The following is a 26,417-nucleotide window of genomic DNA, read 5'->3' as shown; positions in this document are numbered from 1 at the left end:
CACTGTGTCAACACTTGGTGAAACATGGTGGCTGTCAGCGGCTATAAGTGAGGGCTGAGGTTTGGGGGAACAGGTGACAATGTCCTGATGTGGCAGGACATGACACGCAGCCTACTGTAGTGCTCTTGTCAGGTCAAGCTTCACGGTCCACCCGTGATAGGCCCATTACTGGCATGTTTGCATTTAAGAACAGGATATCGCGGATACATTTCGGGAGGATCTTTAAAACAGGGAAAGCAACTACAAGAAACTATACAGTGGATTGTTTCATTGCCAGTGTCACTGGTGGTATTCTGAAAGTCACTGAATGTTTCCTAATATTCACTTTACACCGAAGCTAATGAACTAGTGCGGGTGGCTAGGCAATGGGAAAGATAAGAGGCTCAAAAGAGTGAACACACAGAGACAAATTACAAATTTTCTATTTTGTGCTAAGAAAAGCCAGCTAAATGAGGAACATTTATAAAATTTGAAAAATTTAATAAATGTTGAGCCAGTAGGGCTTTTATAATCTGCTATAAGACAGGGATGGGAAGGGCTGAAGTCGAGCTGTCACGGTGTCATATTTTTCCCTTCATGACTATTGTGGTTGAGAAAAAAAAGAAAAAGAAAACACATGGCAACCTAAATATCATCACAGCACCACATCAATAATGTCATCAGTCAACTTCATCAATAACTTTGTTTATTGTCTGTTGTCTTTTTTTGCAGAATAATGAAACTGACAATATACAGTCAGGTCCTTTACTGATACTTTTTTCCCTTTTTTGACCCTGTGCACCACCGCTGTGGTTTTAAAGCAAACAGTCAAGATTGTGACTGAAGTGCAGACTATCAGCTTTAATTTAAGGGATTTAACAAATGTATTGCATTAACTTTTTAGGAATTACAGCAGTTTTTATACAGAGTCGCCTGCTTTCAAAGGCTCAAAATTAATTGGATGAACTAATATAATTTTAAATATGAGGATTGTTTTTAATATTTGGATCAAGAGCCTTTGTAGTCAGTGACTCCCAAGTGCTGCGTTCCCTCTTTTAAGATGCTCTGCCAGGCCTTTACTGCAGCCTCCTTCGGCTGCTGCTTGTTTGTCGGTTCCTCTGCATTCAGTTTTGTATTCAATGACTTAAAAGCTGCTCTGTACTGGGTCGAGATCCAGTTACTGACTTAGCCACTGAAGAATTTCACATGTCTTGAGAAACTCTTGGGTTTTGCAGTGTGCTTTGGGTCATTATGTATTTGCACTGTGAAGGGCTGTCTGATCATTTCTGCAGCATTTCTCAGGCTGAATCTGAGCAGAGAGGGCAGAACTGTATACTTCATCCTGCTACTTCCATCAGCAGTCACATCATCATAAACACTAGTGACCCGGTTCCAGTGGCAGCCAAACATGTCATTGCCATAATATTGTCTTTGAAGATGATGTGCTTTGCTTTAGATCATGAGCTGTTTCTCTTCTTCTCTGCACTTTCTCAAGTTAACCTTATCTTTTTTCCTTTTTTTTTTTTAGATATTTTCTGGCAAAGTCTAATCTGGTCCTCTTATTCTGTATTTTATTCTGGAAGGCATCTCTTGGTTGTATACAATGATACACCTACCTCCTAGAGAGGATTCCTGGCTTGGCTAGATGTGGTGTAATTTCTTAACGTAGAAATATTTCTACAATCTTACAATCCCACTTGACCTTTTTGCCTGAAAGATCACAGTTAATGCGAACAATTAATTGAATATTTTTGTTAAACCCCTTGAATTAAAGATGAAAGTCTGCCCTTCAATCGCATTGTGGATTGAACAATTGCCAACTTTGAATCATTGTCCAAATATTTATGGACCTAACAGTGAGTGAACAGTAGTGAGACAGTCTGTAACCAAATTATTCCAATTATTAAAATATTTATGATATTGTCATATATGTATTAAAACACCTCTGCGCTAGACTACGTGATTGCTCTCCATACCTGATATGTCTAAGTAACTAAAATAAAATAAAATTAAAAAACTGAAAATAGGATAGAGTAAAAGGGAGAAGCTTGTGAGTGTGTGCGCCTCTATTAGGAACATTGACTACAGTAAACTTAATGGGAGGAATGACCTTTGTGTGAAGATGACATCTTGCTTCCTGGCTGCTGTGCATGTGTGTTAAATATGATGTTGGAAACAGGGTAGATAGAGTGTGTAAATACATGAGGATAGAGAAATGAAACACAGGGATAGCCAGTGGTTGAGTTAAATGAAAAGAAAGACAGTGTGAAAAACCTACAAAGGCTATTAGCCAAATCCCCCTACAGCTGGCCAGGATCTAGTTTAGAGGAGGAAAGCAGTAGAGGTGCTGTCATCCCTAAGACTCACAGACAGCTGTTTGCTGCCAGAATGAAAGAGAAGTAACCCTTTAGTCTTTCAATAAAGCCTGCTGTCCTTGACATGAGTTTAAGAGCTGGTAACTGTACAAACACACTGCAAGCTCGATGACAGCCCACGAACAAACACACTGCAGCGCACAAACCCTTCAGACCTGCTCTGGCATTGTATGAGGAAAGAGTCAAAGTGCCTCTGTGAACTAATTCAAAGCCTTTCTCCACTCCATTCCTGACAATTTTTTCAAAAGAAGTCTGTTTTTACATGTTTTGCCTTCCCAATTATTTTGTGCCACTCAAGAGGAAAGGACAAAGAAAAAAATAAAGATGACAGTACCAGTCTGGCTCTCCTACCCTTTGAAATGGCTCAAATGATGCCCGTGTGGATCAGCCATTAGCAGCAATGCTTATCTTGGAAAGAAGCTGAGCAGTAGCATTCCAAAGATCTCTGCATAAATGGGCTTCAAGGGGCATGATTCCTCTTCTCTGCCACATCAGAGAGAATAGGATAGTGGCAGAATAGAGAAAATGGTGTGTGAATTGCCCCCACTGTCGATTTGCCACTCTCCAGGCTGCCTGAGCTGAGCTGAGGGCTTTGCTGGATAGGGATCCAGTCAGGCCTGTGCGATGGAATTAATGGTAATACCCAGGCAGGTGGAGCTCAGCTCTGCTCTCTGGCACAGCCCGAGCATCTCTAAGGGTGGGGGTAAGTCTGCGTGTATCTGCATGTGCTCGCTGTCTTCATAAGTGTTTGCTTCTAGAGCTGGGCAGCAAGCAAGTTTGTGTGTGCACTGATTTAATGGATGCGAGCGTACATGTCTGAGTGTGTGCGAGCACACTCTCGGTGGAGGTATTCCTTCTGATTAGAGCTAAGTCTCAAAGCGCCAAAAGACAGAAACACACAGTTCTATTTTTCATCATTGGGATAGGGCTGAGGCAGCAGTGGCGCAAGACAGTCCATAGGTGGAGAGCAGACTGCTGCTTCTCACAGGCTATCACTAGGCGCTCTACCTCAGCACCATTGCTATGTTCCACCTGGAAGATTTAGCCCCTACATGGACTCGCTTACTCTATTTACATGCCCACCTTTATCTAACAACAGCAGGTAGGTGATTGAAAGCTTGCACTCCCCTTTACAGTGCAATAACACCGTCTGTAAAATTGAGTCTTGATTGTGGGCTGGTGTAAATCACAGCAACTTGGCCTCCATGCTTGTTTTGCAGGCGGGAGTGTTGTGCAGAATTTGAATGCACTTTGGGGGTGCCAGTGGGTTGAATGTTACTCAGACAGACAGATGGACACACAAAGGGACAGACAGCAAGACACAGGAAGGGATAAACAGGCAGATATGTTAAAAACATGGAGCCTTAGAAAGAAATACATCAATATAATAGTAGTGCAGTATAATATATTCCAGACTACATATTTCATTGCTCTTATCTCTTCGTCTCATTTGAATACTTTTACTGGCTGTTAGCCACCCTCTTTATTGTAAATTTATATATTACGATTCCATACGTTATATTTCTTTGGCAATAAAAGAAATTCTTTATTGTTCCAATATTTATTTTGATTTGACTTTGAGAACATGTCTGGAGGGGCTATAACAGGGAGGAGGGCAGTTCAGATATATTGTAGGGAGGAAGCAAATTAGGCCAGGATAGACAGACAGCCAACTGAGACCACATGGTAATGCTGGGAGGAACAGACTGAGAGATGGAGGGGGTTAGACAGGGAAAGCAGGCAAGACAGTAGCTCTCGCAACTGAATGAGAATGTGTGGATAAGATGTGCACCAGCTCAGCTCGGGTGAGAGTGCGAGTCATGCTCGTGTTGTGATTCTACTTGCCCTTTAACTTGAGTGCAAATGTTTAAATTTCACTGGTGATCCCTTGACTGTAGGCACAGTTTTTGGTAATAATAGCAGTGCTACCTGTGAGAGCAAATGTGCGTTGGACTTACAAGGACTTTGTGGTTTGTGCACTTTACTCCTTCAGGGAGTAAAGTCTTTTCCTCCTGAGGCATCAGCTCTCTGCGGGGGGAATTACAGAGGAACAAAGAGGAGTCCCTGAACAGCGGTGTTCATATGTTGGGCCATGACAGTTCCACACATTCAGCGGAACAATAAAAATCTTCTGGATCATGTTTAGGGATTGATGGCCAACTCTGTCACACAGGCATTAGTTACAGTAGTGTTTCAGAGGCTCTGCTGGGACTGTTTTGTACTTCTACGGTGATGCTCTGTAAATAGCATTAGTTGCGCTCAGTAAAGAATAGACTTGTCACATTTTCAGTGAGGCTAGTCTAGCACAACAGCTTGGAGACCAAGCCACTGTGTACGCATGCATAGACTTGCCAGACAAAGGGATCGGCACTTGTCAGCAATTTTAAACGGACTCAGGGCTGCATACATGTGGGTTTGCTTGAAGGAAGAAGAACCTTCCACACGCACGCACATACGCACTCAGTCGAGCTGAAGACTGAAGGCAATTTGGCTTCGGTTGCAACAGCTCGCCCTGGGCTTGAATGAGGAAACACCTGTGTGTCAGAGTGGTGCTATGGCAACTCTTCCTGTTCTGTGATCAAGGCCAGCATGAGGCTCCTTTTTGAGAGAACAGCCCACTGAGCAAGGAGTGAGAAGAGACCCTATATCTGGAAAGAACCCAAAGCAGGATCAATCCAGTGCTCATTTTTTCAGTATCTAAGAGAAATGAGTGATAAGACATGGCGCTTTGGTGTGACATTCAGTCCTTAACATGTGCTAAAGTCCCAAAAAGCTTCCCTCCAGATTCAGTTGAATCGTTTTCACCAAATATACACATCATGCGCAAAGATCCAATCTGTCCAGAACAAACAAATGGAGCATAAAACAAGGGGTTTACCTTGATACCCGACATCATGCTCGCATCACCTGCCCTACTATGGCAAAGGAGAACAAGGGCGGGGCGATATCAAGGGTTTGATTTAGATTCAGACACTTAAGCCGTTTCTGTTGCAGCACAAGAATCGTCTCTCATTCTAATCTCAGCAGAGATCCACCCTGAGCCAGGAATATCCCAAGATAAATATGGAAAGCGAACAATGCGATTGCTGAGCAGCAACTTCCCATTTTTTACACCTCTCGCCTCTAATCCTCTCCAGCAGCACTCCTGAACTGCCGCTCCTCATCTAAATCTGCCGGCACTCCGGGTGAACAGTCTGATATTACACTGCTGCTTCACTTTCCCTCTGTCATTATCGCCACCAATTCAGCTACTGGCCACACCTTAAAAGGGGGCTCTAACTACCGACTCTCCCCTTGTAATAACAGTTGCTCCAGTCCCTGTGTGAGATATTAAAATTATTCAACCCGAGCCTGGTTATCTAGACAGTTACTAGATCCCATCTGCCTCTAAAGCTAAACACTCCTTTCACTGACTGAATTCAGATGCTTAGGAACAAGAGCCTTCGCGTACACTCACATTCACACACATGCACTCTTTTTCACTACATTGCTCTACAGATTGAAATGTGACAGGGGTGCTTGATGATTGCATTTGGAATTGGAACAAAAAAAAGAAAACAAAACAAAAAATCCATAAATGATCAGAAAACAGTGTCATTTTTGTAAGAAAATCATGCACCATCTTTGATCACCATGGAAAATACCTTCATCTTCATCACCGTCGTTATCCGATAAATCCTCGCCCTGTTTTTTTGCATGGGTCCCTGTTATTGAAGCAGGGAGAGACATAGAGAGGCACAGGGAAATTCAAAATAGCACGTTTGGAAAAATAGAGATGGGAAGAGAGGCATTTCAAAAAGTACACACGAATTACAACAGTGCTGATTTAAATACATTCCCACACAATTTTCATTTTGCACAGAGAGCATATACAATTGCAGGACTACAAACATAAAAAAAACAACCTTACAATGAGGAAAAAAACAAACATTTCTATCTTACAGAATTATATATGAACACAACTTCACTGCTACTATAACGTGTATCTGTAGCAGAGTCATACACCACTGACATTTTCAGAAAATCCATTTAAAATTTATCAGGAAAAACAACCCAAGCCTATTTATGTGAGTTACTTTTTTCTAGTCTGTTGGAGAAGCGAACAGATACACCAACTCATTCAGTTTTTGTTTTCTTTTTATGTTGGTTTTTGGAGGATTTTGTGCATTTAAACACTGTAGGAGACTCTAGGAAGTCTCCTTGGTATTAATTTGTAACTTGATAACAGAAAAATGATACTTGAGCACAGGAAAATCAGGAAGCTTTTTGAAAGGAAACGTTTTAAACTACAAATGCAATTTCTCCAGAGCTGCTGAGATCTGAATAAATCCTAACAATGCATGCAATTGGTCTGTCTGTCTCTTTGCCCAAAAGAGTCGCTAATATCTTGTCCTTGTGCAGTGTTTTGCAGTAGTACATAAATGTACTCCCCTGGGTCTGCAAGCTATATCTTCACCTACCATTTCCCATAAGCATTTGACATCCTTGTCATTTTTGTGGCTCACCAGCAGCACAGTCTAAGGATATCAGCAGTGATTAGTCAACAGGGCAATCCATCAAAACCATCCATTTAGTAGTCAATCATCCTCTCACAAGCTTTTAAACATATTGGGAATATAAATAAAATAGAAAAATGTTTTCTAATCTTTTCTATTTCTTTTATAAACCTTGCAGATCTTTGGTGATGCCCTGATCCGTTATCTTGATGCCTGTTCAGGTCCGCTCCTCTTCTGTACTCACTACAGCAACTCCTAATGCTTTTATTGACCTTGGGCATTTCCTCCAGTGAAAGACCAGAATGAATACAAATTGATAACAAAATATAATAGGCTGATTGACATTGAATTAACAGACCCATTCATTATTCGAAGAAGATGACTTATTTGAATAATGCTTTTGCAGGAGTGATAAGCTTGGGCCTTGCGTGAAACAAATGCCACATCTTCTAACATCAATTTGCAGGCAATGAACATGATTTCACGGGGAATTTTTGGTCTCTGCCCATGTAATCCTTTTTTTTATTCTCATGACCTTGGAGGAAATTGAGGTGGGGACCATGAAATGTGCTGTAGATTCCCGATCAGTAGGGAAGATCCCAGTAAGCACAGAGGTTGCAAACAGTAATGGCACAGCAGACAAAAGTGGATGCACTCAGACCACGAGACTCAGCGAATGTTAAAGCGTGAACCTCTCAATCCTCTATTTGCTGTAACGGAGAGTTTACAGTATTAGGAAACTTTTTCTAACGTTCATGCCGAAAACGCAGTCAGTCTGGTGGACTCGGACTTGAACGCTATAACTCACAGAAGTCAGAAGCAATGTGGACCTCATCGATACTGGTTAAACAGGCTCTATTTGAATAAATGCGTTGTCCTCTTTGAATACCTCATGCATTGTTAATTGATAGATGCAATACAGTGTTATGCATAATGTAAAAGGCTGAGCGTGATGTATTTACTGAGCAAATTTATGCTCTGAACTGGAGCCATGGTTGGTACAGTGACTTTGTTTAATCTGCCCATCATTTTTCAATTATAGGGTGAATGAATAATGCAGACTGTATATCATGCTATATTACTTTTAGATAAACAAAGATAATGATATGAATATACCAACTTTAAGCTTAAATGCCAACATTTGTGTCATCTCGTTGACAGCAGAAGGTAAGTGGACTGTTGGTGAACAACACCGATTTGTTATTGATGAGATTTTGATTAATAATAATGCCAATATCCAATCTACTAGTATGTTCTTTATCATTTTCCTTACTGAGCATCAACTTGCTTAGTAGAAACAGAGCAGCATGGGGGCCGCTGCCATGCGTTTGAAGTCATTGTTTTGCAATGCACAACAGTCAGAAAAAAAACATATCAGTATTAATAAAGGGAATTTCTAAACTTGGAGGCACGGTATTCCAATGCATTGGTTCTCAAATCCCATCTACCCTGTATCTACAGCCAAATAATAACAGAAATGTGGGACTCGTATAACAAAATAATTAATCTGGTGTTCCAGTCAGCTACTTGGTGAATATGTTGCTGAATATGTTGTAACTTCTGCGCCAGGATATATTTTTGGAGCCCTCTGTGTCAGCAGCCCAGTTATGCCAGCACAGTGATCTTACTGAAGCAAATGTGTTGCTTCAAGTAGCGCTAATGTCAACTTCCCTTTGTAGAAATCAGCTACCATTAAGTTATCAAATGTCACATTTATCATGTTGGCTTTCTAGAAACCTACAAGAAGATTAACAGCCTGAACAGAATATAGAGCTTTGGTGGAGACCGGCAGGTCAGGCAGCTACAAATCAGCATGACCTGTTGGGCATCCATCATGTTGTTTTATTCTCTTTTTGCCTTTTTAAATGCATTTTCACAACCTGTAGTGACATTAGCTGGCTACTCGTACAAAGAAATAAGATACATAATGACACCATCTTGACAAAGAAGGAACAACAAGCCAACTCCAACTATGTTTTATGGATTCTTGGGACACATAGACAATACTAGCTAACGCTAACTGTTTCCAGTTCTTTTTTCATATACTGTTCTGGCTACTGTTTATTTAAATAGTAGTTTTGCAAGAATTCAGACAACACAAGCTACAGTAATGATGCCAGTAAGCAGGCTGGCATTGCTGGGGCCTTTAGGCAGTGGGTGCTATTACTGGCATGGCTCACTGTTGTAGAACTGGTGACTGTAATAGCTGCACAGGATTTTTCAACTGTCAACCCGGTTGGCAGCAGCCATATACACGGTTGAAGACCTTGGAAAACAATGACAGAATTTGGTCTGGCTTGGTTCTGGTTGAAGGCAGGTGGCAGTGGCTGGTGCAACTGTGGAGATGCAGTCACATGAGGGGGACATAACAGTGAGAGTGACAACAGCTTTGTCGAACAGGGAAAAGGAAGCCACATGGAGAACACTCGCTGTCTCAAAATGCTAAAGAATAAGGCGCAAAGAGGGACCTGCATGATAGGAGATCTGGACAAAGTCTCAAATGAGTATTTGCAGGAGAAGATTACTGAGTGAACATAAACTTCATCAATTATGTAAAAGTCATATGAGACCTATATATAATAAACCAAAGGGAATATTTGGTAGACATTTTAGAGTTTGCAGTTTATTTCCTAAACATGATTAAATAAGACATTGCTAATTGATTCAAAGCTGTTATTAATGTATGTCCCTGGGTACAAACTGGAAGCACAGGAAAACTAGGAAAGGAGAGGGAGCAATAATCTCCACTGGAAACTCAATAAATATTCAACAATTGTAATAGTGTCTGATTCTTGCTATTAATTCTTAATAGCTATTACTTTTTTGTCTTAAGTGGTCTTTTGGATTATGATTTTATAAAATCCTCCTGCTTTTGACAGTGTTGTTAATGATTACACAAATCAATCAACCTTAAATCTGAAATCTTTCTCTTTTTGGTGATTATAACAACGATCGGTCAACACTTCAAATGTCAATTACAACATTTGACCCCTATCAAATTATTAAAGATGACATGCAAATCACAAAATCTGTCAGGGCACAAATTAATTCTTATGAAGTGTTGTCTACAACATCAAATTAACTGAAGTTAACTGTTAACCTAAAGCTATACACAATATAATAATTGTTGTAAAATGGGACAATTTTAGGCAGGAACTTGTTAAGGGTGATGTTCTTATTGTATTTTTTTAATCAGATTTTTTGGCAGATTTTCTTTAAGTTCTATATAAATAAACTGATTACTAAAAATGAATAGCAATCAATCAAATAAAAAATGTTTAACCTGGTCCAGCGAAGTTCAATGAATTCATGAACATAGCTCTATTAATAAAGTCTACAGTGTAAGAGACCCGTGTTATACAAGATTTAAGGCACATGCTGCTTATACTGTAACTCATTGTCAGTATCATAGCCCTAACCCAGCAATAAAAGGAAATAAATACTACACAGCTACAGCCAACAATGAGTAAACATAAAACTGGGGGTCAGTTGGTTGGTAACTATAAGTGCTTTTCTAATCAATTCATTTATTTTAAAACCAGTGCACTACCTTTACAAAAGTAAAAAAAAACAAACAAACTATTATGGATTTTGTCAACCATTCCATTATCATCAGGACCTTTTTTTAAAATAAGGCAGAGTGATGCTAATTTATAAATCAGGAGCAGCTCATCAGACATACAATTATAGTCAATTAGTATCGTACCTGTATTTTCTAATCTTCAGTAAAAGTTGTAGCTCACCACGAAGAAAGTAGAGTCAAACCATTATCTACAGCCATTAGATTCCACCTGAATTATTCCACAGAGACTGCTAATTGCTTTTTTTATAGAACAACTTAAGTCATCATTTGATAAAAGTGAAGAACTCTGTGCAGTTTTCTCTGGATCTTAAAAAGGCGTTTCACACATTGAATCGTGGTATTGTTAATCATAACCCTCCCAGTTTTTATTTATCTGATATAAACTTATTTTTGGTATCTTTAAATCTTATCTTTAGAACAGTAGACGATGATTATGTCACCTTTATATATACAGTATGACCCACTTACCAAAAACTTGTCTTGAAACAAGTTTTTAAATGTATGGCGGTGATCCGCTCATAAATCCGGTCATTTAACAGCAGCATGGTTCGGAAACTGGTGTTTTATACTCAGCATGAAAAACAATTCTTCCGGGGCTTGGGCCTCAATAAAAATAAATGGGTTTAAACTAAAGATTAATAGGCACTGTATTGAACAGATTTGAGACATAAAATATCTCAACCTTGCATTATTCAAACGTTAGATTTTAGACGCATCCAAAAATAGCAAGAAAACTTGCAAACGAACAAAAACATTTAGACTCATCAGAGGCTGCTTGCTTTTTCTCTTTGAAATTAGTCTGAAGATCATCGCCGCCGACTTCTCAAGAAATGAAATAAGTTTCGCTTCCATCATTTTATTACATTTGCTAATATCAGCCCCATAAATAATGAGTTCTGGGCTAAGTAGTGTGTGGAGCATCTGGCTGTAATTGTAAGGTGCCCCGTAAATCCTCTTTTGTACAAATAGGTTTTGTTGTAGCTTCTAAAGATGGAAATTCTCATTTCATATTGCATCATGCTTTGTGTTTTGTATTGTCCCTTCAATCTGCTCAGGCTTTGCATTTTTTTTTAACGTGCATATATATATATACTTATTTATTGTTGAGTCTGTGCAGTGGGTTCTGTATTTGCTGTAGGGTTTATGTAACCTAAAGGCCTCTCTAGGGACACTTGGTTTGGGCTACTTGTCTTTAAACAAATACAGATTTAATTACAAAATAAATAATAAATAAAAAGCTTCAGGCCTTGCTATGAATTATAAATGATAGAAACACAGTGATTATAGAACGCCTTTGCTATCGACATGCTGAAACAATTAGGTTACTGAGTAATAATCCTCAAGACGGGCACAGGTGTCGACAAGTGAGCTCCGTCATTTTGAATTGTTGTCTGTGAGCCCGTGTGTGTGTCAATCGCTGGATCTTTACCAGGGACTGCAAATACGTGACATCTGCAGTGACTCAGCCGGCGATCCTATACTTGACCTTGAATGTTTGAAGCAATGCCACAGTGAAAAGTGTGCGCCATTAAAATAAAACTACAATGAAGTGCCGAGTTTCCTTTTTGAATAGCTGGCCTTCAGGTGTCTAAACCTGCATTGCTTCAAAACAGGCAGGCATGTAGAATAACAGCTATTATTCATGTTCCTTGACAGGTAAAATAGAAACCTGTCGCATTTATCAAATCGGGTTCAAACGAAATCGCACTCGATTGGGCTTACTCGTTACACGGAGGAAATCAAAATGAAACATTTCATAAAGACAGCCTAGTTTGCTATATAGTTTTACATGAATAAACCCAAGCATGCGTACGTATGTACACATACACCCACGCACTTGCACGCAGACATTAAGATACAGAGTGCTCTCACACTCTGGAGGCTTCTTGACTGAATCCACAATTCACTCAATACATCGTGGAAGGGCTGAATGTTAACTGCCTTTCCTTTGCTGGAAAAAGGTTCGCTGACAATAGATGGGCCTTGGAGTTAAATATCAGAAAGGTCAGAATGTGGAAAGGGACTTAGTGAAATGTGAAATGTTGCAGCCTTGACAATTTAGAGCAGTTATATTCAGTCTGTAATCCTCAGGTGGCCGTTTTCCCTTGTTCTTCTCTCTTTTTCTCTTTCTGTTGTTTTTTTCTTTCCCTCTCTGTCTGTCTGTCTGTCTGTCTGTCTGTCTTCATCTCCCTCAATCTGTCTTCCTACATAGAGGTGAAGGCACAGCTTGGGAGGGACACATAAGAGAGAATGATGGAGAATGCAGCTAAAAGGTTAAGGAGGCTGTAATCCTGCTGTAAAGGACAGCCAAAACTCACACTGTGATTCAGCTGCTCCAAAAAATTTGACAAAAATAAATAAATAACTAAATAAAAAACTCCCAAAACAAATAAAGGCCAGCAAGCTGTCTTTCTGCCCGACGACAGCTTCATAATAGAAAGGGACAAGTTTCACAGAGGCCGCGGGTTTCTGAGTATAAATGCAACCTAACACAATGGGGAATCAATATGGAAATTAATAAACACACCCGTAAGCAAAATCAATAACGGCACTGGTATCGCTGGATATATTCGTATCACTATACGTCCCTACACACGAGTACGTGTGCACTGCAATTCCAGCCCTGCGAAGGCAGTAAAGATGAAGACCGCAAGCTAACAAGCAAGTGTAAATGTGAACAATGGTTCATTTTAAATGTTTAAAAATCATAAATTCCCCTTAATATTTATCTTACACCTCAAGGAGACAAATAGCAACGCATTGTGGTGCTTGCTTACAAGTAAAGTCCGCAAGGCACCATTAATCTCTTTATCCCTCCCAAACACACAGACAGGTGCGCAATTACAAATGCATGATATGTGTGAAAGTATTGCTCAATTTTTTAAGATACCAAATTTGGAAGACTGAATTCTTTACGTGTAACATTATATGTCACAGTGTGGCCAGGGACATGCGTGTGAATAATTTATCACACTTAAGAGGAAATCCGAGGGGCTGTGGAAGCTCGGTCTATCTTAACAAGAGATAGGAGATGCAACAAATTGTTTTTTCCTCTTTAAATGGGCTTTAAGACTCCACAGGCTGTGTCCACCATTTCTTTTTAATTTGGGATAAACAAAGAACAGAACAGAGATATTGAGCCTTGGATTGACTGGGGAAGCTGGACAGCACAGCAGCAGGAGGCCACTGAATAGGAACTTCCTGCTTAGGTCATGCTTTGCATCTCAAGTCAGCGCGATTGCATCTGCTGGCCGGCAACAGCCTTCCCTCACTGGGGTCATCAAACATCCCAGATAGATAATTGTAAAAGATCATAGGAGCAATTTTCTCTAAAACAAAAACATGGGCCATCTGCTCTGTTTTCGAATCACACAAGCCAATATTTGTTCTTGTTTTCTTGGAAAGTTTTCGCCCTGTCTGCTTGGCGTGCAGATCTTCTCGGCAGCACTCAGGGAGCAGCCCCTCCTTCCTCGAGGCAAGCACAGTCGGCCAACCAACAGGATTACCATGGTGTGTTACTGTTTGCTGCGGCCCTGCTGCAGTCTAACCAGGACTGGGGCTCTTATACAGTTTTCACATCTTTCTAGCATCTGGAGGTCATCTGGTAAGATGGAAAAAAAACTGTACCATGTTTCTTCTGGGGTAGTTAATCTACAGGTTTGGCAACCGATCGGACTGTTCAGTACTGGCGCTGAGCTGAGTAACACATGGCAGCCTGCTGCCTGTGAGGGCTACATAGGAATGATAGTTGAGTGGTCCAAATCAAGCCAAAAAGTACAACAGATTTTGCTGCACTTATCTCAAATGGACTCATGATGAGGGATGAATTTAGGAGTCGGAAAGGTTGATCTCAGAGTGTCTCTCAGAATCAGCGTTATACAGAGACGTGAGCATGAAGGACTCTGAGGACGAGTTTTACAGGCAGGCTGCAAGCAATGAAAGCGACACGCTGTAAAACCTGGTACGAAATAATGTGAGCATTATACAAACAAGAAGCGCACGGCGCAGCAGGAGCGTATTATAACCAGAACTCCACCTCGTTGAAAGCATGTGAATTTACAGGTCTTTTTTTTTTTCATGTTTGTCGATCAATTTCTCAATGCAAAGCTCTTTTACAGATAAACATTGACCTCGTCGGGTTTGTCCTCACAAAATTGACCCATCTGCAGCCAATCTAGCACTCTGGGGCTGAATACTGCTTAGCTGTGTCCCCGCACATCATTACCCTCCTCTTCACTCCATTCACTCTGACTCAGAGCAGGAAAATGACTGAGTGATATAACCAAGGCTCCAGTGTCTCCAGCACCGTCGCTGCTCCATGCTCTCGGTACGTGCTGTAAGGCCACATCAGAGAGAGCGAGTGAGCAGTGGGCTACGGTGCTGATGTTGCACATTAGATCACCTACACATGACCTCAAACGCTACCTGCTCGGACATCTTGGATGTGCGGTGCTGTGGTAGAGGGCAGAGACCATCTCTGTCTTTCTCGCTTGCTCTTCTAGAGCAACACTGTGGTCAGTGCAAACATCAGAGTGTTTATGAACAAAGAGAAACGCTCTGGTGAATTAGCCCCGTCAAAATTAGCTGCAAAACCTGCGCTCTCTCTAACAATCAACCATGCTGGTATTGAAAAAATAAACAGCTAGTGCAATCTGTATTGAGCTTTATGTTATTTTTTTATTTAAGGAGTCTTTCTTTGATCTTTGTTCAGGGCACTGCTAGAGAGGTTTAAAGGCTTTCCCTCTGTTTAATGGAGGAAAATGAGCTGCAGCTTTGATATCAGTGCATCAGATGTTTTACTTGCACAATGCTCTGCAGGACGCTAATGGCGCAGAATCCATATGATAGGCTTTCTCTATTGTTTGCTGGAAATGAATCCCTTATAACTGAATTGTATAACCTCTTATTTAACCATTATTTTTTTTCACTGTGGTTTTACTATGCAAAACACTCTCTGAGTCATCGTATGGGAAGACTTTACCTCATGCACGCAGGAATCTTATTATGATCACATCCGATTAGGGATTTGTACTTTTCTCACTTGATCAGCATCACCACTACAGCAAAGGTGCTTCATGCCTTTTACTCAGCTCCTGTCACAACTGCATACTGTTGCTTGGCAACAATCACACAACCATTTCATCCAGAATCACCATTTTTCTTTCTGAAAATCAGTTACGGTTACAGATTGGAAAATTGGTAGTGGAGACGTTATTGGTACTGAATATGAACAGTGTGTATGACTCTACTGCATTATACCGGTCTGTACTGCAAAAACATAAAACCCTGTGTGTGTATATCTGTGTACATGCACAGAGATACACTTGGTTATAGTGTATTTACTTATAATTTTACAGAGAGGATTTAACCAAAAGTAGGAACTAAAAAACAACAATTAAAAATATATATTATCATTCACATGACTCATGAACTGTTTCCTCTTCGAATTCCAATTTTTAAAAAAAACGCCCTTGTTGGAAGTATTTATTTATTTATTTATTTTATTATGACCGAAACCAAAGTGTGCCTGGTAAGAATGAATTATGCTCCATTTTCTTGGGTGAGTCAGCAAAAGCTATGATTAGTGGAAGCAGTTTAAAAAAAAGGTGAATCTCATATAAAGTGTTTCCATGGAGACTGAAAATGATGAACTTTGTGTTTATAACAACAGAGGAACTATACAACAGTCAGCTCTCTGCACAATAATATGTCAGAACAACCAACATATAAAACTTATGATAAACCATTTTCTCATTACCAAACACGGGGAAGATAATTGAAAAATTCCAACTGGAAGGGGAATATTAAATAGATATTTCTGTGTATATTCCACAACTGGGACTAATTCAGAAGCAGAACTGCCTGAAGGGCTAGTCTGTCTCGAACAAAATTGGTTTACCAAAGCTGAATGTACGAGGCACAGAGTGAGGCCAAGAGCTGTCTCCTGTCTCCGTGGAAATCAGCAGCAGAGGTCTCCCAGCTGAAACGGAATCTTTACTGTGCAGCGAGATATGCTCAGGATCACAACTTTAAGGCTACCTGGAAGGGCCCCCGGTGCCTTAAGGGAAAGCTGGGAAAATTAACACTCTTTTGTCAAGAGTGGTTGTGCTTTAGCCGCTGCTAATAAAATTGTGATGTGCTTTTCCGTGGCTGCGCGTGAGGCCATTTGCTACACGGATAGATCAAAGCTGTCGTGCCAGTAAAACACCCCACCGCCCCTTATTTGAACAATGGGAATAATCAATTTGAGATAGAGGTGGCGTTACACTTTTTTTGTAGAAAATTAAATCAACCGCTGATGCTGGGGTGCTTTCAGGTGTCGTGCTTGACGAATACTTTCAATAAGCCGCTTAAGTGCTGTCTGAAACGGGACTCAAGTTCCTTGTAGTAGCAAATTAACATTTCAGGGATAGTTTAAAATAATAATAATATTCATTTAAAAAGGCATTTATGCTTCTGATTTAATCAACAGTTGTATTTACCTTTAAACAAATGCACTTTAGACATGAACAATCCACACAGTGTTGTGAAAAAAAAAAACACAGGTTATCAGTAGACATCACAATCTATCGCTGAACAAAAATTCTGCCGCTTATTTGAAGACCTGCAGTTTTACTCCTTGACTTTAGCTCGCACATTTAAACAACACAACAACCTAAACACACACACACTTACTCACACAGGCATGCAGCACAGCACAGCCACTCACTCATCTTTCACACTCATGTCAAGGTTGATCTGAGTCACAAGTCCCATGTTCATCCCAATTAGCACTTTGATTTGGGAGTTGATAGGTGGTGATATTGGCGGCTTTGGAAGGATGCACCCATCACTCTCCTCTCTCTTTCACTCTTTCAATTCCTCCCTTTCGTTCCATGTTTTTCTTTTTTCTTTCTTTTTCTTTTCTTTTTTTTTTTTTTTTACATACCTCCTTTTCTACACATTTTCTTGTTGGGTTTCCTGGCACATTCCTTGGATATTCTTTTGACTGTAAAATGAATGGAAAAACTACAAAATAACAGAGAGCTCTGGAAAAGATCGCATGTGACATGCAACAACTCAGACTGAGTTAGAACCCGTCTTCTCCCTCTTTCCCTCCTCCTCCCACCCTCCCGGTCTTCATCAACAACAAGAACAACAGAGGACCTTTTGAAAAAGTAACTGGGGTGTTGCTGCAGAAATATTCCAAAATGGTGGAATGAATTTGCTGCACCCTGGGACACAAGAAGCCCATATTCACATGCACTTCTATTTAAGACCCATTACGACCACACGGAAGGCAGAGAGGCTAGGTTTTGGAAGATATTGGAGCTCACATCCGAATCTGTTAAGTGATATTTGACGTTGTATGTGCGACGCTCAGAGCACTTAACATTTCAAGCCCATTTTCCTGTGTGGCTCTCCTTCAAGTGATAAAGAATAGGGTCTGTTTAAAAGAGATATATAGAAATCAAACACTTTTAGCAATGTCAGTCTTCACAAATTCCCAATCTGTGTTTGCCTTTTTGCACAAAGTCTCCTTTTGCATTTCTCTTTGTGGAAAGACAAACTGGAAGTAGAAAGGAGAGTAAAGGGTCTTACATAGGTCAGGCTGATGCCACAGGCCTCTCATGTACCAGACAGAATATTTCACCAACCCTACAGAAGATCATTCACTTATGAGGCAGGCTACTAATTGCTAATATCCCCAGAACAATCAAGACGGTGAGGGTAGGAAGGTGCACCGAGTATTTCCAATCTGTTTCATGTCTGATTAGATTTCGTTTTTCTTTATTTATTTTTCTCAATAAGTCATATTTAAGAAGTCATTTAGTCATCAAAAGAGGAACCTCTAACAGTGGCATGGAAGGGGAGAGTTGATGAAAAGACTAAATGAGAGATCTAGTCAAGATGGGATGTCGTATGATGGACACGGACACAGCATGCGCTAAACAACGGTTCATGCTTCGCGCAAAAAACAAAGGTGGCACAAAATCTTAGAGAAGAAGACAGAAGGAAGTGGGAAGCAGAGACAGGAAAGAAGAGGAGGAGAGGTTTGGTTTCTTCCTGTGTACTCGACACACTCACCATCCTCTGTTGGAACATAGATGTTTAGGTAAAGACAATCCTCATGTTGATCTTGTATGTATGTGGTAACTATATCCAGGTTGAAAGTGAACCATATCGGCATCATTATCTCTGGCACGGCATTGTGTATATTTTGAGGGCAGACAGGAGCAAAATGGGTGGCGTTCTTGATTCCTGACCAGGAAGATGGAGGCTCCGGGGGCATGAAGCGTTTTTCTCCCACGGGGGAGGCAGCGTAAGGAACCCCCAGATACTGGTCGACCGGCCCGAGAATCTCGCTAGGCAGGGGGACCCTCACCCCTCTGAGTTTCCCATACTGTGTGTTCACAGTGGGGTGGTAGTTCTGACCACTCACAGCCGCAAAGCACCAACAAAAACTTAACACCCACAAGGACACGCTGAAATTGGTGCAATTATAGGCACCGTGCCAGTTCTGCGAGGGGAAACGATTTCTCCCGGGAGAAAACCACATGGTCCTTGTGAGCGAGTACAAGTGCAAGTGACCAACATACAAGCCAGGGCACCGCCCTCAGCAAATGCACAGGCTTCCCACTCAGCCCAGTAGTGCAGGCACCTGAGGGACAGTCATCAGCTGGGATACTGGAGCCCACCAGCTTACAGATGAGACAGTCAAAAGTTGCGCAGTTCCTGTCTGTGGCGAGGTCCTTATTCACTGTCCTTCCTCTGCTCGTCGGATCTTCTAACCAGTGCTACAAAAAAAGGACAGAAAAATTAATGACAGTTACTTGAAAATCCACCTGTTTGCTCCCATTTTCAATCAGTCATTTTTATCCACTTTTTGAGTCCTTTTTTATTTTTTAGTCATGACATAAAAAAAGCTCACATAAACATGACAGAGCTCTTAGTGCAATCATCAATCCATATAATCAAGAACCTGTCTTTGACTTGGATATTGCAATTAAGTGTTGGGTAACTTGTCAAGATGTACCAAATAATGCTAACAGGACAATTGAAGTGTGAAAGCCATCAGCTGTCATTAGGTAATTATTCTCTACTTTACAGTCTGACGTTTATATTAACGGTTAATATTTAGACAAAAGGCAGTGGTAAAACTAGCAGTGGGAGTCACACACGCATAATAACACGCTAAAAATTTCATGTCATTTTTAATGTTGGCAGCCTTTTCACTGCGTAGCCCTTTGGAGTAGTTATGCACAAGTTATAAATTAAATGTCATTCTCATTGTTTGCTTATTCAAGAGATCACTTTTTGGGATGAACACAAAAGGGGGGAGGGGAGGATGTTCGCTACAGGCAGCAGGTCCCTCCAGTGACAGCGCTGCAAATGCTAATCAACAGTACCAGGGTGAACCAGTAACAACACCTTCCCACGCTGCTTGATCAATTTTCAATTTCTGTGGCTTAGGGTCCCTCTCAACCTTGTGTGCCTACTGCAGAGTTTGCTCTAATAACAATGGAGAAGAAAAGCCAGCATTTAGAGGAGGATATTGCATTCCAAAATGACTGTGTAAATGATTTATAATGTATCAGCAGCCGTTGGAGGGCACCTAACCGCTGAGAGAAACCAATCCTGACGTTTCTGGAGGTGCTGTTATCGCTAGGCAGCTATTACCATCCGCCGCAGCTGTGGATCAGCAGACAGTCTGCCGGTGAAATCTATATGCTTAGTTGTATATGCAAAACCTCACTTCAGATCAAAAACATAATGCATACGTGCATGCACATATTTAGTAAATACTCAAAATCAGGCCACTTTCAATAACACTTGGATAAATGGAACATGTGTGCTGGACAATTCTGCTCAGAGATTGTGGCACACAGAGTCCCTGTTAAATGATAATACACGAAAAAAACCCATCCATATCCAGTGTGGGGACTAAAAGGTATTCATTGCTGGGGGGGTGGGGGGGGGGGTGGAAAAGGCTTCAAAATTAAAAAAAAGCCAATCTGGCAAAGTCGGGTCACTGCTCAGTAGGATCCCTGTACCAGAAGCAGAAAACCTATCTCACTTCACTCATGTATATATATGTATATGTGTGTGTGTGTTTGTGTTTTATATAAAACATTTTGTTTATTATGTAAATTTTACACAAGACATGGACCTGCAATAAACCAATTCCACAGCATTCAAAGGCCGAGCTAATGTGAAACACTTGAACATAATCAGATACTGTTAAAACACAGCACTATAAGAACTAACCTGCAAAAGCATGATAAATAAAAACTACAAATTTCCCCATTAACTAACAGCAAAGCACCAGCAGCTACAGCGATCAAATTTGAACTGCTATTTTGCAGTTATTGTTTTCTATATCAACAGCTTATAACTGTAAAAGAATAGAAAAATCACAGTACAATACAAGTCTAACATTATAGTTTTGATAGCTTGCTTGCAACCATACAGAAAAGTTTATTACTGTAAAATCTAATAACATGTACTTGAACTAAGACAAGAAATCACCTTCGCTACACTCCCTCCGCTCTTTACACTGCACCGTTATGGGAATGCTGCCATATTCAAGACGAGAACTAACCAACTGCTAAGTGTTTTGGTCATTGTGGCTTATTTTCTTGACCAAGAAACCATGCTCTGCATCTCCAGTAATTAAAGCTTAAACACAACTAAACTCAAAATAACAGCACTTAAATAAATTATTTAAGCTTAACGTTTGCTCTTGTGTTCGCCGAAGAAAAAATAGTGCATTATACCGTAAATATGCACAGCAGCTTGCTGATGATATTTTTTCCTGTTTTTAAAAGTGATTTGTTGTCTATTTAACACAACAGCCTTGTGCAAAATCCTACTATATAGATATATATTTTAGAGATACACTAAAATAAATTTGCTGTATGTCTAACAATCACTCCACCTTATTCATATTCAGCCTATTAATACCAATAAAATGTCGACATCCTTTAAAAAAAACAAAAGCACCACAAACTATACTCTTAAATTACCACAAGGTCAAATAAATACCAATGAAACTACTTCTAAAACAGATTTTTCCTAGTATTCTAATCTTCATAACGGCAGGATACATTGCATTAAAGCTAAGTATTTAAGTACTATTAAATTCTAATGACAGAAAGCTAATGACCAGGCCTATATGTCAGGTTGTTTTTCAAAAACAGTTTCTGCTTCAATTGCACATGATTTGTGTTTGATTTCAAGTTATGCCACAAAAAAGCTCCACATATTGATTCCCTGAAAAAACAGAAATGCTTGACAAAGGAGGCTTCATAAAGGCCATCCATTCACACATTTGCAGACACAGATAGTCAATTTTCCATCGCAATTTTAAATGAAGTATTTTCTGTTTGGATTTTCTCACACCGTCTGAGAATAGGAGTGATGGGACTAATTCTAGTCAAGATAAAATACATCAGGTCAAACTTTTTAATCAGGACATAGCAAGGACATAGGACACTGTGATGGAGTGTGTGTGTTTAGAGGACACACAGCACAGAGGACTTCATCAGTCTCTTCTCCAACAGCATCTCAGAGGTCCTCGGCTTTGATCTCTCTACCTGCTGAAGCACTGCCAAGGGAGAAACAGAGAGAGAGAGCGATTGCATGAGTTCTCCCTCATCATCCCAGAAATATTGATCGTCTCATCACTGTGGCCTTGCAGCCCGTAATAAATACAGCTGGAGTGATGGAGGCGGAAGGAGGGGGGGAGGATGGGTAGGTGGGTGCTGTGCTGACTCTAAGTCAGGTTATTAGCCCTTAATGCAAGACGGCACTCCACCAAGTACATGCCATTAAACACCCTCCTCCCCAATTCTCCAGTGACTGATTAATGGGACATGCGAAATTTCTGGCAGTCCAAATCATATTTAGCATTATTCAAAATGGCCACACTGGTGCATCATGTGAGTACAGATCTCATGTATAGAAGAGAAAAAAAAACACATTTTATTTCTCTTTATATTGGTCTGAGTCCAGAGCCATGCACACTTACTGTAGAAGACCCTTTGTTCTCCTACAGCAGAGAGATTTCTGCATCGCAATAAAAGTCTGAGCCAAATGTACTCCTACGCTCCGACATCCCTTAGAGAGAGGCTGAATGGACTCTGATAAAAAAGGAACCAATAAGAGTTCTGAGTAGATGGGGCATCTGACTCGCCACACTCTGTTATTATAGTAACTAGTCTGCAACAAAAGCATTAACAAAAGCTGCATTAGTCTTCTGGAACATCTAACTTCAAATGAAGTGAGCCATCCCGACCTCAGAGGGTGTAATCAGTGATTACAAATGCAGCGCTGTTACATGGAAACCGAGGGACAATGTAATGCGATGCAAAAAAATGATTAGGGCAGCCCACTGAAGGTCAGTGTTTTAAAGCATCAATCGAAGATAGCCAATTCAACTCAGATTCTCTGAGTTGCACATTTGATTACCCGTGTGACATAACATGCTCATGGTCAACCAGAGGGAGGAGCAAAAATCTAAGACAGAGTGCTACTATTTTCCATCCATCCATCCATTCATCCATCCATCCTCTGCCACTTATCAAATTCAGGGTTGCACGGGGGCTGGAGCCTATGCCATTTGGAAAACTTTCAAAAACTCAGGCAGAGCTTGTCTATCAACGAACAGCAATGTTGTGTGCTACCTGGATAATTATGTAAATCATTGTAATACCTTGGCATTGTCACGAAAGGATGGGCAAAATAAGTAAATAAATAATGAGCGGACATTTAAATCATTATACTGAATGAGCTAATCCTATTTTATAGACAAAACTCTTGTTCTTTTAAGGAACAGTCAATATAATGGAAAGCAGACCAAAGTATCCAGGTGGTAACTTTAGCTTGAACTTGTTAAAATTGTCTTCACCTTTGATTTGTGCTACCAAAAGATGCTAAGGCCACTTTTTCAGACAAGCTCTTTTTATGACAGGATTACTCTCTGGTCTCTTTGTTTTCAATACTGTGGAAAATACATATCTCTCTAAATGGTCTGCTTACACATGTTTGTTTCAAATATGCAAGGGATCTTTACACACCAAAATCAGTGATGAATGTATGCACTGTGCATGTGTTAGCTCACAGACACACTCTTTACATAAGCTCCTGGGCTCGACAAAAATAGCATGCCATATTAAATCAATGAGATTGGCATGTTTCAGAAACAACATTCACAAAATGTCAAAACCAAACTGCGGCATCATAAGGCTCCTGCTGGGAACCAGTGTAGTGAGCAATAAAATGGCCTGTATTTATATAGCGCTTTACTAGTCCCTAAGGACCCCAAAGCACTTTACATATCCAGTCATCCACCCATTCACGCACACATTCATACACTGGTGATGGCAAGCTACATTGTAGCCACAGCCACCCTGGGGCGCACTGACAGAGGCGAGGCTGCCGGACACTGGCGCCACCGGGCCCTCTGACCACCACCAGTAGGCAACGGGTGAAGTGTCTTGCCCAAGGACACAACGACCGAGACTGTCCAAGCCGGGGCTCGAACCGGCAACCTTCCGATTACAAGGCGACCTCCCAACTCTTGAGCCACGACCGCCCCAATAAGGGGCCACTCTTCCCTTCTCTTCCTTTTTTCGTCAGACACAGAGTTGTGCAGTCATTATTACTTAGGAGATTTGGCACTAAATCAAGGACAAAAATGCGGCACATACTGACTGCTAATCACCGCGGTGATGCTGACATATTTTTAAAGAAGCAAATGGGAGACGACAATGGTGCGGCTGTGGCCACCTGCTAAGCTGTGCGTCTCCACCCCTTCTCCTAAGTGCTGGATAAAGGTGTCCATGACTATCATTACCAGCCGAGCAGCCAAAGTAACGCAGGAAGATCGGCTTGGCAAGCCAAATAAAGACAGATTCCAGGTGAGCATGTGTTGAGATGAATTCTGCGGCTGCACAGCAAATAAATAATGGCCATTCTGTTAACTGCTGACGGTGCTTGAAACAACTGTTTGCTCTTCGAGACTTAAATGATAGGGACAGATTTGATCTAGAAGTTTTAAAGCTGCGAGTCGAGGCAGAGAGCCCATTCTTACATCTATATTCCCTCTCTCTCTTTCACTTGAATGTGTGTGTGTGTGTGTGTGTGTGTGTGTGTATGCCTCTCAGTGTCAGATACAGTTTAGTAAGTAATATGATGTGGGAAACAATATGTGGGGGTACAGGAATATTAATCAGAGCTAACCATCTCAATTAGATGGGAAAGGACGGAGGAGTTTACATTTAAAAAAAATGATATATACGTAACTTTCCCAAACAGTTCATCATCCCAACTCCTATTGATCCCCTACAGAGTCCCACAAGACACTCCTACTGAAAAATCTTAAAGTAGCTAATCACTCAAGAAGCCCACAGGGATTCGTTGAGAAACCGCAGGGGCAAGTATTGGGTCCGTCTCTAATCTAGCTGTATGTAAACACATTAAGACTTTACACATGGCATACTCATTATCCAAGCTCCCACAGATGCCGATTGCAGGGAGAGATCTGTTCTCTTGACAAAGTCTTTTGTGTGCAGTTTCCATCACCCTGCCAACACAGTTTCATAGCATTGCTTACCAAAGAGCAGAAGATGAAGGTGGCCTCAGTTAAGTAATGACTGTAACAATAATAATTAAAATCCTGTGATTTTGTTTATATAATGCTTTTCACTCTTCACTGCATAACTGTGTAATTACGTATTAAGGTTGATCTTATAAGTTGAAGATGCCTTTGTTGCAGGCAAAGTCACACACCATAACATATTCTCATTAGCAATATGCAACATACACTTAAATGCTTATCATTATTCTAAAAACACATATTATACTCGTCACTATCCCTTTTACTAGCAAGGCACATCTCACTCATTCAGATCTCCTTTTGCCTTCAGAACAACCTTAATTCATTATAACATAGATTTAACCTAAGTTCTGGAAACATTTCTCAGAATTTTTAGACCCTATTGATATGAACGAGTCACAGACTTGCTGCAGATTTGCTGGGTGCACATTCATGATACCAGTCTCCCATTCCACCACCTCGCAAAGGTGTTAAGATCTGATAACAGCTGAGTACAACGAATTCATTGTCATCTTCAGGAAGCCAGTCTGCGGTTGTTTGGGGGTTTGTGACATGGAGCTTTATGCTTCCAAAAGCAGTCATTAGAAGATGTGATCACAGGGGACATGAAGGGATGGACATCATTAGCAAAAATACTCAGGTATGCTGTGGTGTTTAAATGATATTCACTTGGTATTAATTGGTCAAAAGTGTTACCAAGAAAATATCCCAATACCGTTATACCACCACCACCATACCATCATATCACAGCCTAAGCTGTTGATACAAGGATGGATGCCAAATTCTCACACTACCATCCAAATGTTGCAGCAGAAATCGTGACTTATTGGGGGATGCTTTCCAGTTTTCTTTTGCCCAACTTTTATGAGGCCTGTGGCAATGGTAGCCTCGGTTTCCTGTTCTTAGCTTACTGGTGTAGTACCTAATGTGCTCTTCTGCTGCTGTAGTCCAACTGCTTTGAGACCAAGCTTCCTAGCTTGATGCACTCTGGCCATTCTCCTCTGACCTCTGGCATCAAGAAGACATTTTCGCTCTGAAAACAGGATATTCTTTTCTTTCTTTTTTTTACTAATCTCTGTAAATCCTAGAGATAGTTGTGTGGGAAAATCCCAGTAGATCTGCTGATCACACAACATAACATATTCTCATTAGCAGCTGCTGATCTACTGCTGGCACGAACAGTCACATTCAAAGTAACTTTAATCACCTTTCTTCCTGACTCTGATGCTCAGTTTGAACTTTAGGATTTTGTCTTGATCATATCTATACGCCTAAATGCACTGAGTTGCCTCTGATTGGCTGATTTTGTTTCACTGAGCACCTGAAAAGGGGAACATCGCAAAATGCCTGTTGAGTGTTTATAATTTTGGTGTAGAAAACAATGT

At 40.7% G+C, this 26,417-nt stretch overlaps 1 protein-coding gene across 3 annotated transcripts in view; it reads right to left on the bottom strand.

Annotated features, from left to right (window-relative positions):
* Window positions 1-26,417, bottom strand: part of nlgn3a (neuroligin 3a) — a 133,715-nt gene that overhangs the window by 91,250 nt on the left and 16,048 nt on the right. Inside the window, exons 2-4 of one of the 3 annotated variants that reach the window (XM_085291310.1) lie at window positions 18,501-19,210; window positions 17,362-17,421; window positions 5,999-6,058 (exon numbers count right to left, since the gene is read on the bottom strand). In XM_085291310.1, coding sequence (XP_085147436.1) covers window positions 5,999-6,058; window positions 17,362-17,421; window positions 18,501-18,972 — 592 coding nt within the window. In that variant the 5' untranslated portion in view covers window positions 18,973-19,210. The remainder of the gene's footprint in view (window positions 1-5,998; window positions 6,059-17,361; window positions 17,422-18,500; window positions 19,211-26,417) is intronic. The other 2 variants (XM_085291318.1, XM_085291326.1) reach the window with 2 other exon arrangements.

The sequence above is a fragment of the Mchenga conophoros genome, linkage group LG2 (assembly GCF_057382185.1).
Source record: "Mchenga conophoros isolate Kocher_MC1m ecotype Shallow Benthic linkage group LG2, M_conophoros_male_GT1.1, whole genome shotgun sequence".
Taxonomy (NCBI): Eukaryota; Metazoa; Chordata; class Actinopteri; order Cichliformes; family Cichlidae; genus Mchenga; species Mchenga conophoros.
Note: the sequence above shows the minus strand (reverse complement) of the source record. Positions and strands in the feature narration are given on the sequence as shown.